Source organism: Volvox carteri (assembly GCF_000143455.1).
Source record: "Volvox carteri f. nagariensis unplaced genomic scaffold VOLCAscaffold_1, whole genome shotgun sequence".
Lineage (NCBI taxonomy): Eukaryota > Viridiplantae > Chlorophyta > Chlorophyceae > Chlamydomonadales > Volvocaceae > Volvox > Volvox carteri.
The window spans coordinates 2,646,050-2,659,737 of record NW_003307545.1 but is presented as its reverse complement, the minus strand read 5'-3'; the positions used below and the strand labels follow the sequence as shown (position 1 = coordinate 2,659,737).

Genomic DNA, 13,688 nt, shown 5'->3' with positions numbered 1-13,688 from the left:
TCCTAACTAATAACCGCGGTGTTCCAAGCGGCCTCACTGTAACCTCCTCTGGCTCCTCTGAAACTTCCGGAGGGAGGGAGCTATCAATGAGAAACAGTCATGGCCATAAAGGACATGCTAATAAAAATTATTAAATTAACTGCTGGAGCTAAGCGCAGAAAAGCAGCTGACAAGATGTGCGCCTTGTGAAAATATATCTGCAACATCGTCAAGTGTTGTCCGTTATGGCTGCGGCGGCATCGTGAAGATGCGTCGCGTTGGCGTAGCTGCTCGCTAATTGATGGACCGCGTGCTCGTAACCCCAACCAAGCCCTTCACACGCGCAGCAGCGCCAGAGAGCAGGGGATTTGCGTTGACCAAAGCGCTGCAGCCAAGACTTCATTAAAGAAAAACAGATGATGAAAAAGTCTGTTCCATTAAGCATACCGGAAAAGTGCGTACTAACCCACGCCTGCAACTCATCCGTTGGCCCGTGTGGCCCCCGCGTGTACTATCTTACCCAACTCGGAACACCCGTGGGAAGGGGTAAAACGATTTGGCATACCACCACCACCACCACCACCACCACCACCACCACCACCACTCGCAGCAAATCGTTCCTTTAACTCGGTCACAGGCAATCAGGGCCATGGGATCCGAAAGGTACTCTATGCAAAACAAGCAAGTCATGAATGCACAATGAATAAACGTCATACGGCATAAATGCTTTTACTCCTATTATTGTAACAGAAACGCGACATCAGAAGTATTAAACCATACGCGGACCCAACACATGCCTCCGAAGGGGTTTCGGCTGCAAAAACCGGCAGACAAAAATAACACCTGACGGAGGAGCGCAGTAAGGTTGGTTCCCGCAAAAGTCAACGTTCAATTCAACCAACGTTCCCGCTAAAGTCAATTTGCGCCGAGAGTCCTCAAGCAACCCATACATACTTCACAGTACCGGTACACACTCACAACACAACAAACAGCCTCCGCGGAACAGGATCTTGGACAGGCCCAATAATGCCAACAAGGGGCTCGCAAGCATCCGTTAGATGATAATACGGCGGCTCGCCGGGGACCCCAAACTCTGATCTTAGGTAGCATGTCTCCTTTCCATTTCCCTCCCGTAGCCGCGTGGCTTACACCTCTATAATCCAAATCCCTTCTCCCGCAGATAAGCGACATCTCCCCGCATGTCCTACTTGACGACATAAATTTGTTTTTTTCCATGATGGACATTCCCCCAAGCCCGTGGTGAAAATGTGCCAAAACAAACTCACCACAGCCGCTGCAGAAAGACCTGAATGACAGCATGGCCCTGTGTAAGGGACATTAGCGCATCGGGGGATTACCCCCTCATCACAGCGGCCCTCGGTCCCCAGATGCGCTTGCAGTGTTCTACTCGTTCGGGCCATCTAAGCTCCACAACCAGAAATTTGATGAACAGAGTGCTCATGCGCCACTGCAGGGCTGGTACCGACATCCGCACGACGTCGCACCGGGTGTGCCAAACGCGTGTTAACAACCATAAAGTTCCAGTCCAGCTTTATGATGACGACGAACCCAAGCCACGGCATGTCCGCGCAGCACAATGAATAGGTCACCTGAACCTCCCACCTCCCTCCAGCGTGTGAACCGTATATGTGTGAGACATACAGACCTACATGCCCATCCGATAGGTTGGCATGCGGTTAGTAATTTGTGTGAAGGCAGGTAGTTTGTGTGTAGGCGTCCGGACAGGATGAATCGCATCGCCCAGTGAATGCAACTTCCCCCCTCTTATAGTGGTCGACTTAAAGGGGAAATCCGGCGAGTACAGGATGGCCAACAACATCTCCCACCTCACACACACACACACGCACACATACAAGACACCGCATGTTGACACACCACCACCCTTGCCACATCCTGCTGATGCCCCCGGGACGGCGCAACAACAACAGGCTCAAAAATGTTAGCCATGCACCTTCATCGCCAAACTAAAGTTTTCCGGCATGCTCTTCATCCACAAAATAAAAAAACAAGCAAGCAAAAACCTAAAACCTAAACCTTAATCTGCATCTTCAGCAAATCCGCAGTGTAAATACATGTACGTAAAAATCTTGCTTGTGGAGAGTTAAATATATATGTGATTATATGCAACCCATCCACCGCCCGTCACTGCAACCAATGCTACTTAGCACGCGTATCACGGCGCTTTCCAGAAGCCCGCAAGTACGGCACTCCATGCCCGCCATCCCCCTCTATCGCGCGTCCACCCTTACTGGGCATATACCGGCTGCGACTACCAGATCCCTTCGCCGGCAGGCAGAAGCTGAGGACCGGGAAATATTAGCTGCGGACGATGTTCGTGTAATAATGTATAGTCGCGCTCGTGGGTCCGGTCCGCTAAGCTCAGGCCTCAACCACCACACCAAACAAACATTTTACTTGCGTACACATCCACAGCTACGTAGGGAACCCCTGCTGTGTTTCTACCGAACCGATCAAGCACGTACGACAAATGACAAAGTCCGCATGTGTACGGAGTGATGATATCGAATGGAAAGCGTCAATCCCGGGCAAGAGTGCTGAAGCGCCGGTGTGAAGGCTAGAAGTTGCCTGCAGATGTTGTTGAGTAAGATTGGTAAGGATCTGCGGTACCTAACCTACCTACCTACCTATACCTACCTACCCACAACCGGCAAGAACAGGCTTTACGTGCATGCGAACGACTTCTCCTTTTGAAAAAGAAAACTGTTCACCCTCGGAGCCCCAAGCTGCCTTTTTGCAACACGTACTACATGCGCACCGACACAACACCTCACAACGCCCACCCCACCCGGCCGCCCACCCATCGCCCATCACCGATCCCGGTCCTGGACAGCCAAAACGACCGAGGCCGCCAGTTCAGTTCAGTTCACGAATATTAGCTAGCGCACCTGCATCGTAATTTCCCGTTGGGAGCTAGATCTCCGCCTAAACCGCCGCCGCCACCACCAGTATATCAAAAATCCAAAAACACCGCCACTATTGGCCCGTATAGCGCCACACGCGCTGCTCCCTGCATATACACCTGCCCGTCGTGCGCGACGGCGCATCCTGCATCCTGCAGGCGCGGCGCCCTCGCGCGCGAGTCTCATAACTCTTTTTCTTTTACTTTACGGAACCACGCGGTGGCGAACGAACGAACGCCGGTCGACAATCAATCGCATGGCCTGCACATCCTAACTCCACAACACTATAATCCCCCTTCCGTATACCGATGCTGATAGTCCCGTCGGTAAGCATAACATGAATCCTCACCGAATCCCCCACCGCGCGCACAGCTCCAAAGCCCCGCTCGCGCTTGGTGTCCAAGACACTAAACACAATGGCGCCTTCCCCATTGCTGCTTCACTAGCACCAAACAGCGGTGTCGCGCGTTGCGCACGTCACCCAACTAAACGCCGCCTCTTTTTTATGATCGCCAGCTCCTCCGGTTCCAACGCTCCGTTCCCCGGTCGAAAACACCACCATAACAACAAGCGGCCCCTACGCCCTCACGTCCCGCCGACTGGCCAGTTGTCTGCTACCGTCCTGCACGCCGCGGATCTGCTGCTGAGCCTGCGTCACGCCGCAATACGCGTGCATCCCCTGCTGTTGCTGCTACTGCTACTGCTGCATCAGGCGGTCCTGCTGCTGCTGCTACTGCATCAGGCGGTCCTGCTGCTACTGCTGCTACTGCATCAGGCGGTCCTGCTGCTGCTGCTGCTCCTCCTCCATAAGATCCAGGGCGTCCTGCATAGCCCCCGGCTGACCGAGAAGTTGAACCAGCAAGTCAAACTGGGAAGCGGAGGAGACCCTGGAGCAGCCGGGACCGGCGGCACCACCCCCACCACCGCCGCCGCTACCAAAGGCCATCGCCAAAGCTCCTGATGCTGTCGTGGTTGTGGTCGTGGTGGTTGTGGTTGCCGGTAATGTGGCTCCGGAGCACAACATGGAGGTGCTCCCGTTGACCGTGGCCTCAACGCTGGCATGTGTTCCGGACAAGCCAGTAGACTGCAGCGAGACACACCGAACAGTTGGGAAGAGACAGGGAGTGAAGCGAAATCACGTGAAGTGAAGGGTTGGGAAGAGACAGGGAGTGGAGGGACACGAAGGGAAGGGAAGGGAAGAGAAGGAAGAGGCGGAACGGTGTTGTGTCATGCTGCCTTACCGGAAACGGACAAACGCGAACAGCTGCCAGTCGGCGGCACAGCTCCCCCGGCATCAGAGCCATGGCATGTACAAGGACGCGTGGGACGCGTGTAGATGACGTATGACTGCTACCGTACATACACACTCCACGCGTGCAGCAACACGGCAGTTCTTTCCCTCCCTCACAACATCCCCCCTCATCTCCCGGAGGACTTTGCTCATTCAGAGGTGGCCAACGTGGAGAGCAGACGGGGCCCCCGGAACCGCCATCTCGCCATCTCGGCCTCCGTGGAAGAGAGGGGCCGTTTTCCTTCGTTATCACGGATAATCTCTCTTATCTCTGTTCTTCTCAAGTCCGTCATGTATGTATGTATGTATGTATGTATGTATGTATGTATGTATGTATGTATGTATGTATGTATGTATGTATGTATGTATGTATGTATGTATGTATGTATGTATGTATGTAGTCCCTGTAGCACTGACCTGCTTCCGCAAGCTCAGAAACTGCTCTTGCGAAATCTCCGCCGACCAGCTGTCGGTACGTACTGGTTGGCCATTGGCGCCATCCGGGGCTGCGTTGTCGCAATGGCTGCCTCCCCCTCCCCCTCCGCCTCCCCCTCCCCCTCCGCCTCCGGCACCGCAGCCCATCATCGCAAGCTCCATGATGTTGCGGCCGCCACTGTAATCGTCACCGGTGCTGAGGTACGCCTCCACCTCCTGTGCCGGGAGTACGACAGACCGGGGCGAAACCGCCGGCAGCTGGCTGGCGCGGTTGTGGTAGTCAACGAGGTGTCTGCGGCTGCTGTTGTCCTCCTCCTGTTGCAAGAAGTCCCCAGCCAGGTCCGAGGGGGTGCCGGTGACGTCCGCGCGGACGCGCTTGGCGGCGCCTTCTTCGAGCTCCATCATCTGCATCATTCCCCCGCACCATACCACCACATAAAGATGAGGGGCACGTCTTGCTGGACTGTCCGGTGTAATCAGGGAAATCAGATCTGGTATGTATTCCCCACGCTTTTGAGCATGTGAAGGACGCTATGAAGTGGGAACCTGAACGTCTGGCGAAGATGCTGGAACGTATATGTTCCCACCACCGCAACCCTATCGTTCCCTTTGGTCGTTAGTCTCCCCTTTATCACTTGCTTTGTTGAAGTGCGAGGTAGGATGGTGCTCATAGGCGATCTGGCAGCCCTTGAGCCCTCGGCTCGTATTGGGCGGTTTGCAGGTACGGGGTACGCATCCCCACGACCACATATAACACACACACACACACACATACACACACACACACATGGAAAGGAATGGAATTGCGTGAACATCGAACCAACAGTTAAACCTCAAATCCCCGGGCTCCAGTACTGCATATCGCCGCGTGATACATTACGCAATTTACTCAATTTGGTCTAGATGAGCAACCTCCCCTCCAAGCTGCCCCCCGCTCAGGCCAGAACCCCTCGGAGCGAGCGACACTCACATCATCGGCATGGAGCGGTTGAGGCTGGATGTCATTGAGCAAGTCCTGCGTGGCGATTGGGGTTAGGACACCACCGCAATCACCACTTTCGTGCGATGTAGCGGAATATTTCGGATATTTCGGATATTTCGAATATTTCGAATATTTCGGATATTTCGAATATTTCGAATATTTCGGATATTTCGGATATTTCGGATATTTCGGATATTTCGGATATTTCGAATATTTCGAATATTTTGAATATTTCGGATAGTCCCTGCAACCTTTAGGTAAAAGGCCAATTCAAGCGAGAGACCTGCTTGCAAAATAACACAGCTTCGCCGCCAAGTCGTCCACGGGACCTTCTTCTTCTTCTTCTCCTTCTTCTTTCCCCCAACAATACCGCGACATTCACTCACTCACTCACTCACTCACTCCCAACACCCGCCCACCCACCCACCCACCCACCGAGATGTTCATGTCCATCAGTGTCGCGGAAGGTGCCCCCCGCAGCGGCAGCGAGTTCCGGGCCACCTCCGAGTCGCACAGCGACGGCACGCGGTCCAGGGTTAGCCCCGCCAGCTGACCCAGACCCCAGCCGGGGCCGGTACTGGCGGCATGCACACCGCGGGCGGATGGAGAGAAGGGGGACGACGGCCCCGATGCAACGAGGGCCCCTAGATCGCCCATACCCCCAGCAGCAGAAGCAGCAGCAGCAGCAGAAGCAGCAGCAGCGGCAGCAGGTGCTGCCGCCAGCGGCGTGCCAGGTTGCATGGCGGCCGGCGGCGGCTTCATTCCCGAAGTGACACTGGGCGTCCGGAGGGCGGTCACTCCGGCGGTGGTGCCGCCGCTGGTGGTCATGGGCATGCTGCCGTCGTCGAGGGACGAGTCCTTAGAAAGCGCCTTGGAGCGCCGGCGCGCCTCTGTGAATCGGGGCGGTGAGGTCGGGTAAGGGAGTCGCGGGGGAAGGGGTGTGTGTGTGTGTGTGTGTGTGTATGTGTGTGTAAATGAAATGGTTCCGTGAAGTGGTCGTATCCAGGTAGCCGGCAGGTGTATAGTGATGGGTGGCCGCGGAGCAGCAGCAGCAGGAGCGGGTAAGTGTGACGTCGTGTGGATGCAGGGGGTGTCCATGGTATGTATGTATGTATGTTTTTATGTTATGTTGTATGTTATGTATGTTATGTATGTTATGTATGTTATGTATGTTATGTAATGTTATGTATGTTACGTCCTTGCTGCCCGGGCTTCCTCCTCGCAGACACGCCACACCTCACGTCGGCTCCCCCTTTTACCCCTCTTACCCCGCCCCCTACCCCATCCCCCACAGACAACCAAAGCCCCCATGTCCACCGCCGCCGTAACTACTCACTCGAACCACGCTGTGATCCACCTGCTGTCGGCGAGTCAGCCGACAGAGACGACTGCAAGCCGCTGCGCTCGCCGCCGATGCCCAAGCCCAAGCCAGCCGCCCCGCCCACCACCGAGCACCCAGGGGCCATCATAACGCCTGTGGGCGCCGACACCGCCCCCCTACTCGGCCCCATGCCCACCCCCAGGTTCGCGCTCACAAACCCGGAAGCATCTGCACGGCCCATGTAAACCATCGTGCCGCCGCCCTGCGGTGACAACATCGGCGAACCCACCCCACCCGGCCCCAGGTCGCAAGGGATCCCCGGCGCAACGGCGTCGTACGCCGCCGCCAGCCCCGCCGTCATTACGACGGATCCAAAGCCGCCGACGGCGGCGGCGGCGGTGGCGGCACTGTGAGTGTACTGTGGGCTGACGAAAGGCTGTGGCTGCGGCCTGAGCAGCTGCTCAGTCCTGACAATGCCTGAGCCGAGGCCGACCAGGCCGGGAAGGACCGGATGGGGAGCTGGCAAGGAGAGCCCGCGGCTCAGCGGCAAGCTAGGTTCTTGTCCTGGCGCTAGGGATACGGACGAGACGGAGGAGCCGCCCAGAGTTTGTGGCGTCGCTGGCAGTGTGCTGCGAGGGACGACCTGCGCGATGAGGGTGATAGGGGAAGGTGTTTGAGGGCCGGCGGGGGGTGGGGGGAAGGAAAGTGCGGTCGAGGAAGAGATCGTGATGCTCGGGTCGGTGACGCAGAATGCTCATTACCCGTGGCTGCGGTTTGGAGCTTTGCCCCTCCATGCGAGTTAGGTCGATCAAGTCGCCGCTCATCACCGTTACGATGCTGGCAAGGCTGGCAACCATGTGCAAGGCCGGCAAGGCTTTTTCCCCCATCGCCGCCGCCGCCCCCTCGCCAGACATACCCCGGGAGCCTCTGCGGCATGGGGGGGCCTCCGGCCCACAGCACGCAGCATGCACAGCACGCCACGGCTACCGCAACGATGGCAAGGGTGATCCCGGTCTCATAATAGAGTGCGCCTATGCGGCTGCAAAGACCGGAGCGCCTGATGGCCATCTGAGCTGCAGCCGCAGCCGCACCCGCACCCGGGGGGGATACACGACCCACACACGACCATGAACGGACCCACCTTGAACGGCCGGGAGATAAGGTGCGGCATGTCGTACGCAAACCACCGTCCCGGTTGCCTAGCATCTCGCCGCAGCAGCTGCACCAGCAAACACAGTTCCCCATTGGAATGTAAAGCGTCACTGGAGTCCTGCATGACCTCGCTTCCATTGCCCAGGGCCCCGCCACCGCCACCGCCGCCGCCGCCGCCACTGGCGCGGGTGGCGCCCTGCCCTGCCAGCATGTCCCTAAGCCGCCGTGTGGCCTGCAGCTTCCCTGCGCCCCGGCTACCTGACGACGACAGCGATTGCTGCGCAGCCGCCTGCTGGTCCAGGGCGCTGCTGCTGCCGCTGGCGGGCGTGGAGCTGGCATCGGCTTGGCCATTGTACGGATACATCAGGCAAAAATTGTTCAGATGCGCGATGCCGTTCTGCGACGGATGACGAGGTTGGCAGATGGGAAAACACAGCAGAAGGGGTGGGTGAGACACGTTGAGACGACGTGTCGGAAAGGAAAAAATGGTTTTTCTTGTAAAGAAAAAGGTGGTTTGTGTGCAATCCGCGGCAGCCGGGCCGTGGAGCATATTCGTTATGCAGGTTACCAAACCACTGTACATCACAATATATTAGACCCCACTTTAAGTGTGGTGTCGAGCGGTCGGACACGGAGCAACTAGGCCAGGAAGCGATTCAGTTCCTCTGCGAGCACCTGTCGCACCTTTTCCAGGGGGGTTGCGTAGATGCACCCATCGGGGCTTACGTCCGGGCCACAGAGGATGTTGCGCCCCTGTTCAGCAAATGAGGAGAAGCGGGACGCACACACGCTAGAGCCGTGAACCCACCACGGGAAGTGGGAGCACAAAATTTGATCTGGGTCGCGCGCGAAAACAACTGCATCTTCCCGTTAGAGACCAGGAACCATCCAAAGATTGCGGTGTCGCAAGGTGTGTGATGCATGTATATATTTTTAGGTAGTCCAGGTAGCCGGTAGGACGCGATACTGCTATATTGCGCCGACGTTTCCTAGTCATGCTTTTAGCTTTCACACAAATGAAGGAAGCGGTCATCAGATAGTGCCCCAGATGACTCTGACAGCGTCCCCACAGCCCTGTCATTCCTGAGTTCTGCCGTTCTCGTCCCACAACCCTACCTACGCCTATTGGGATAAGGGCTACTGGGCTCGGACAGGGGCCCTGGGGCTTGTGAAGCAGGGTATGAATGTATGTATGTATATATGCGGAACAGGGGGCCAGAAGTACCGCACCTGGGAGTCCACGAGCCGCGGCTGCTGCAGCAGGGGCTGATCCATGAAGGCCAGGACCTGGTCCGCGGGAACTACTACTGCCTAAGAGCAGCAGCAGCAGCAGCAGCAGCAGCAGCAAGGGGAAAATTGGAGACGGGCAGGCGCGCACAGCAGCAGCAGCAGCCCACGCGTTGACTAGAGTATAAAGAAGATGGAGAGAGAGACGGATATTACGCCTATCCGTTAAAGCAGGACGGTGTGGCAGAGGTGTCAAAATCGGGACTCAAGCTGTCAGGACCGCGTACCTTGACTGCAAACGAGGTTGCCCCCGGAGCAAATTGCGCGCGCTGACATTCTCGACTGAGTCCGCTTTCAGGGTCGCGCCTGTACCTGACCAGCACCACGATGATGGGAGCGCCGCACGTGGATTCGACTGCGCTGCCCTGTACTTGGAACCTGTGGGAAAGGCAGAGTCAAACCATGCAGGTAAGTTAAAATAGATAGGTAGGTCCAGTAAATTATTTGTTTGAGTTTTCGAACTGGATCGCTGTAAGTGCTACTAATTTACGTGCATAGCGTGCTCATAGCAGAGCTGCTCCCGTAACCCTGTCCGATGGCATGGTGACGAAGGTTACTCAGGAGAGGATAACTGTACTCAGGGCAACCAGACAGGATGCTTAGACATGTTACATGTGTTGAGATTGTTTGCGTCGAGATTTGCAGCGAAAAATTGGAGGGCCCAGCCCATCGCCCACCTGTCAATTTGTCCAGGGTCGCAGCATTGTGAAGCTGGTGACCTGTAAAGTCAAGAAACATGGCGACTTATTTCCTGGCCGTGGAATTAAGGGCTGCATTGCGTAGCGTCAGGTGGGTTGACTTTGTAAGTCGGCTGCACCCGGCCACGGTAGGGGACTTAATCAGGAACCACCTGCCTGCATTTATGGAAGAACCTCAATCTATACTGAAAGCCTGAAACGTTCCTAGTTGCTTTTGTGTTGGGCATATTTAGCGTTGCCCGAGGACACGGGGTAGGTTTTCCGATTGCATCCAGTAGTAATCATACTGATAACAAGGGTACTGTTTCTATGCGTATGTGTTTGTGTGCCTCTGCACGCAGGCTTGTACGAGGCCCCTGGTCGATCCGGTCGCTGGAACATCCTCAACCCTGCTGAAGTTGAGTCGTAGTCGGCACGCAGATGAGGCTGGACGAAATGTTTCATGCATAATCCCGTTTTGTTTTTATTCCATGCAACATGTTGCATGCCACATGTTGCATCTTGAGCCGAATCGCTGTCCCGTCCAGCAACATGATATCACCTTCAATTTTCAGAGTTTTTAATCACCGATCTGAATACTTGCCATTAGCTTTTAAACGAATGCATTTAGGTGCTCTCGCACTGTGGTTTCCGTATGACTTAGTGATACATACCCCACTTTTTTCGCATCCGTGCACAATTGGAAATTGATACGCAGTTCATGTCGCTATACTTTAATATGTGTACTGTAATAATACACACATCGTCTGACCTGCAAGACGCGGACGAAACAGACGCGCGGGAGGCAGGATGCAGGACGGCATTATTGGCAGTTTTCCAGGAGCCTTTCCTCTCTCCGGCGCATATACAGTGGCCCTAGCCGCAGGGAGCGCATGAAGCTATCCTGCAAGCATCATCGCGCCTCTCGTGCAAGTTGCCCCTTACGTTGATCCTGCGCTCTCCTGCACGCGAGGGCGCTCAATGCCAGGACTCGCGGTTACTCAAATCCTGATACTTTACACAAGCCTTTGCAACAGTGTTGCTATGATGTTTCCAGGAAATGCAAAACGAGGCGATTACGGATCACAGCCGTGCGCGGAAGAAGGTTGCAGTTCAAACTTTAAACATAACCAAAGACCGCAACGAAGGGCTAGCGCTGCAGGACAATTATGATAAAGGCTCCCTGACTGTTTTTAGATATCCCTAAAGACGGGAAGCTCATCACCCGCAACGGGGAAGCTCATCCCCATCCTCATCAGCTCTGCAAAAGCCTGCCATGGGCCAACAAGTGACATAGGCCCCAGACAACTTTTGGGATGGGAAGGTAGGAGTGAGAGGGGCCCCTCCCCTTTGACGCACACTTTCATGGGACCACGTTTTGACGCAGGCAATGTTTTTTCCTAACACTTAGGGAGGAACTCTTTTTGAAGCAGTCCAGGTGGAGACACCCAGCCATCACCCATTAGCGCTAAACAAACAGCTGAATCAATAACCGCAAATCTTGTCCCTGCTCGCCTGCTAGCTACACAACCGGATCAGACGCACCTGCTCTCTCTCCCTCTCCCCATGCTTGTCGCCACTCCACAGCGATCCCCACGCGGCGCCTCTAAGCCCCCACTCACCCGCGGCATCACCCGCGGCCCGGCCACCCCTCTCCCTGTGGGCACCCGGCCCCCCCTCTTCCCCCTGGCCGGCTGATCGCCAGCAACAAAGAAGGCTAGTCCCGGCCAAGGCCCCAACCTCTCAGACACCTTGCTCGCTAGCACTCCGCCTTGCCCGCCAACCTACCAAACCAGCATAGCATCGGCCCATTTATACAATGTTGCCTGAGGTTTAGAACTCCCCTGTAACCTGGGCGAGGCTACCTCACCCACCATCATCATCCTCAAATGAAAACCCTAAAACCCTAAAACCCAAGCCACCACTCAAGAAGGAGAAGAATTAAACGCTCCGATATCCGCTCCGAAGGCCCGAAAAGCCCCCATCGCCAATCCTAGCAGGAGGAGGTCGTCATTCAGTCCATGAGAAATTGTTTACTCAGTAAAGTCCTTCTTTCTATCCCCAATGCAGTCGTCGACCCCAGGTGGATGGAAATGATGGATGAGGCAGGGTCCGCTGTCGAGGCCGCGGAATCAGTCGTCCAGCGCACACAGCGCCGCCACTCCCAACATCACCCAGAAGTCGGAGTGTGTGTCGGTCGGGATGGCGAGGTTTAGGTAGATCACAAAGTTGGTCGACTGGCCGGTGGTACTCAGACCACCTGCCCGCACGCTCGTCTTGTACAGCGGACAGGCGTAGACGTGGCTGGCGGCCGCAGCCGCCGCCGCCGCTGGCGTGAAGGCTGCGCCGCCGGCGACGGAGGTACGGAGGTCGCCGAAGGTGCTGTGGCTTGGGATGGCGCTAAGACTGTCGCCGCGACCGCCGGTGCTGCCCATGCTGCTCGGCAGTACACCGCTGACTCGGCTGGTTGTACTACGCGCAGGGGCGCCGCCGCCACCACCGCTGGTGCTGCCGCCACCGCCGCCGCCGCTAAGGCTACCACCACCGCTGGTGCTGCCGCCGCCACCCAGGCTGCCGGCACCTGCGCTGCGGCGACCGAGGCCAAAGCCAGCAGCGCTGGCGGCGCCTGGGAGCGCAGCCGTCGCACTAGCAGTAGCACCAGCCGACATATCGAGTGTAGCTGAGGCGGCGGACGGCGGTGGCAGGGGGGCCTCTGGGCGGCCCACTTCCGGGCCGGATTCCACTTCTGCTGTGGGCTTGGGTAGCATGTGGATGGCGGGGAGGCTGCTGAACATGTCGCCGGGACGAGCTGCGGCCAGGGTGCCTGCGGTTTGGGGGCGGGTGTGGGTGCGGGTGTGGGAGTTAGTGGGGGTATGTTGGCGTGGGTAACGGGGAAGGAATCAGGAGCGATTTCCGTTGTATACATACATACATATGACTATGCAATCATACATACATACGCACATGAGGGGTATGCAGATACCGCCGTACTGCACCGAACGGCAACTCCAACAGGACCCAGCAGAGGCCCCCATCAGCATACAGCTCTTACCGCCTCGCTCGTCCCATCTCGCGCCTTCTAGGAACAGGCCGTACACATACACGCCATCCCCCTCCGCAGGCCGGCCGCGCTCCTTCCCCTTCTCGCCGCCGTCCTGTTCGCCTCCATCGCTACGAGCCGCTGCCACGTTATCATTATTGACGCCAGTGCCGCCGCCGCCGCCGCCGCCGCTGCTAATGCTACATCTGTCACTGGTGCCGTTGACGGCGCCGCGGCCGCTGCTGACAGGGTTAATGCCGCCGCCGGCGGCCACCGCCGCTGCCACCGCCGCGGCAACCCCCCGGGCTGCCACTGCCACTTTATCCATCAGCTTCTGGTCTTCCTCCGGCGGCAACACACGGAAGTCAAAGACCAGGTGGTCAATCGGCACGCGTGTACGACGAGCGTGGTTTTGGAGCACTGCCGTAATGAAGCCCTGTGGAAAGAACAGCCCTGGCAGCCAGAAGGCCGGCGGCTGCCCCCTCGAGAGCCAGGTCTGCAGGGCCTCCACGCGGCGACGGAAGTCCGCTACCCAGGCGGCTAGGGGCTTGGTGGAGGGGTAGGACACTCGCCGCCAGGCGG

At 56.9% G+C, this 13,688-nt stretch overlaps 2 protein-coding genes across 2 annotated transcripts in view; both read right to left on the bottom strand.

Moving 5' to 3' along the window:
- Nucleotides 1–7,965: 7,965 nt before the first annotated feature.
- VOLCADRAFT_127352 (uncharacterized protein) lies at nucleotides 7,966–11,634 on the bottom strand (the record flags this gene model as incomplete). The annotated part of the gene is made up of 4 exons (XM_002945733.1): nucleotides 7,966–8,499; nucleotides 8,787–8,855; nucleotides 9,617–9,767; nucleotides 11,612–11,634. 4 exons carry the CDS (start codon nucleotides 11,632–11,634, stop codon nucleotides 7,966–7,968), a joined length of 777 nt encoding a protein of 258 aa, XP_002945779.1.
- Nucleotides 11,069–13,688, bottom strand: part of VOLCADRAFT_102747 (dynein heavy chain 3) — a gene marked incomplete at its 5' end in the record, with an annotated part of 70,080 nt that continues 67,460 nt past the window's right edge. The window contains 3 exons of the mRNA XM_002945732.1: nucleotides 11,069–12,407; nucleotides 12,726–12,890; nucleotides 13,467–13,653. Of these exons, the coding sequence (XP_002945778.1) occupies nucleotides 12,199–12,407; nucleotides 12,726–12,890; nucleotides 13,467–13,653 (561 nt within the window). The 3' untranslated portion in view covers nucleotides 11,069–12,198. The remainder of the gene's footprint in view (nucleotides 12,408–12,725; nucleotides 12,891–13,466; nucleotides 13,654–13,688) is intronic.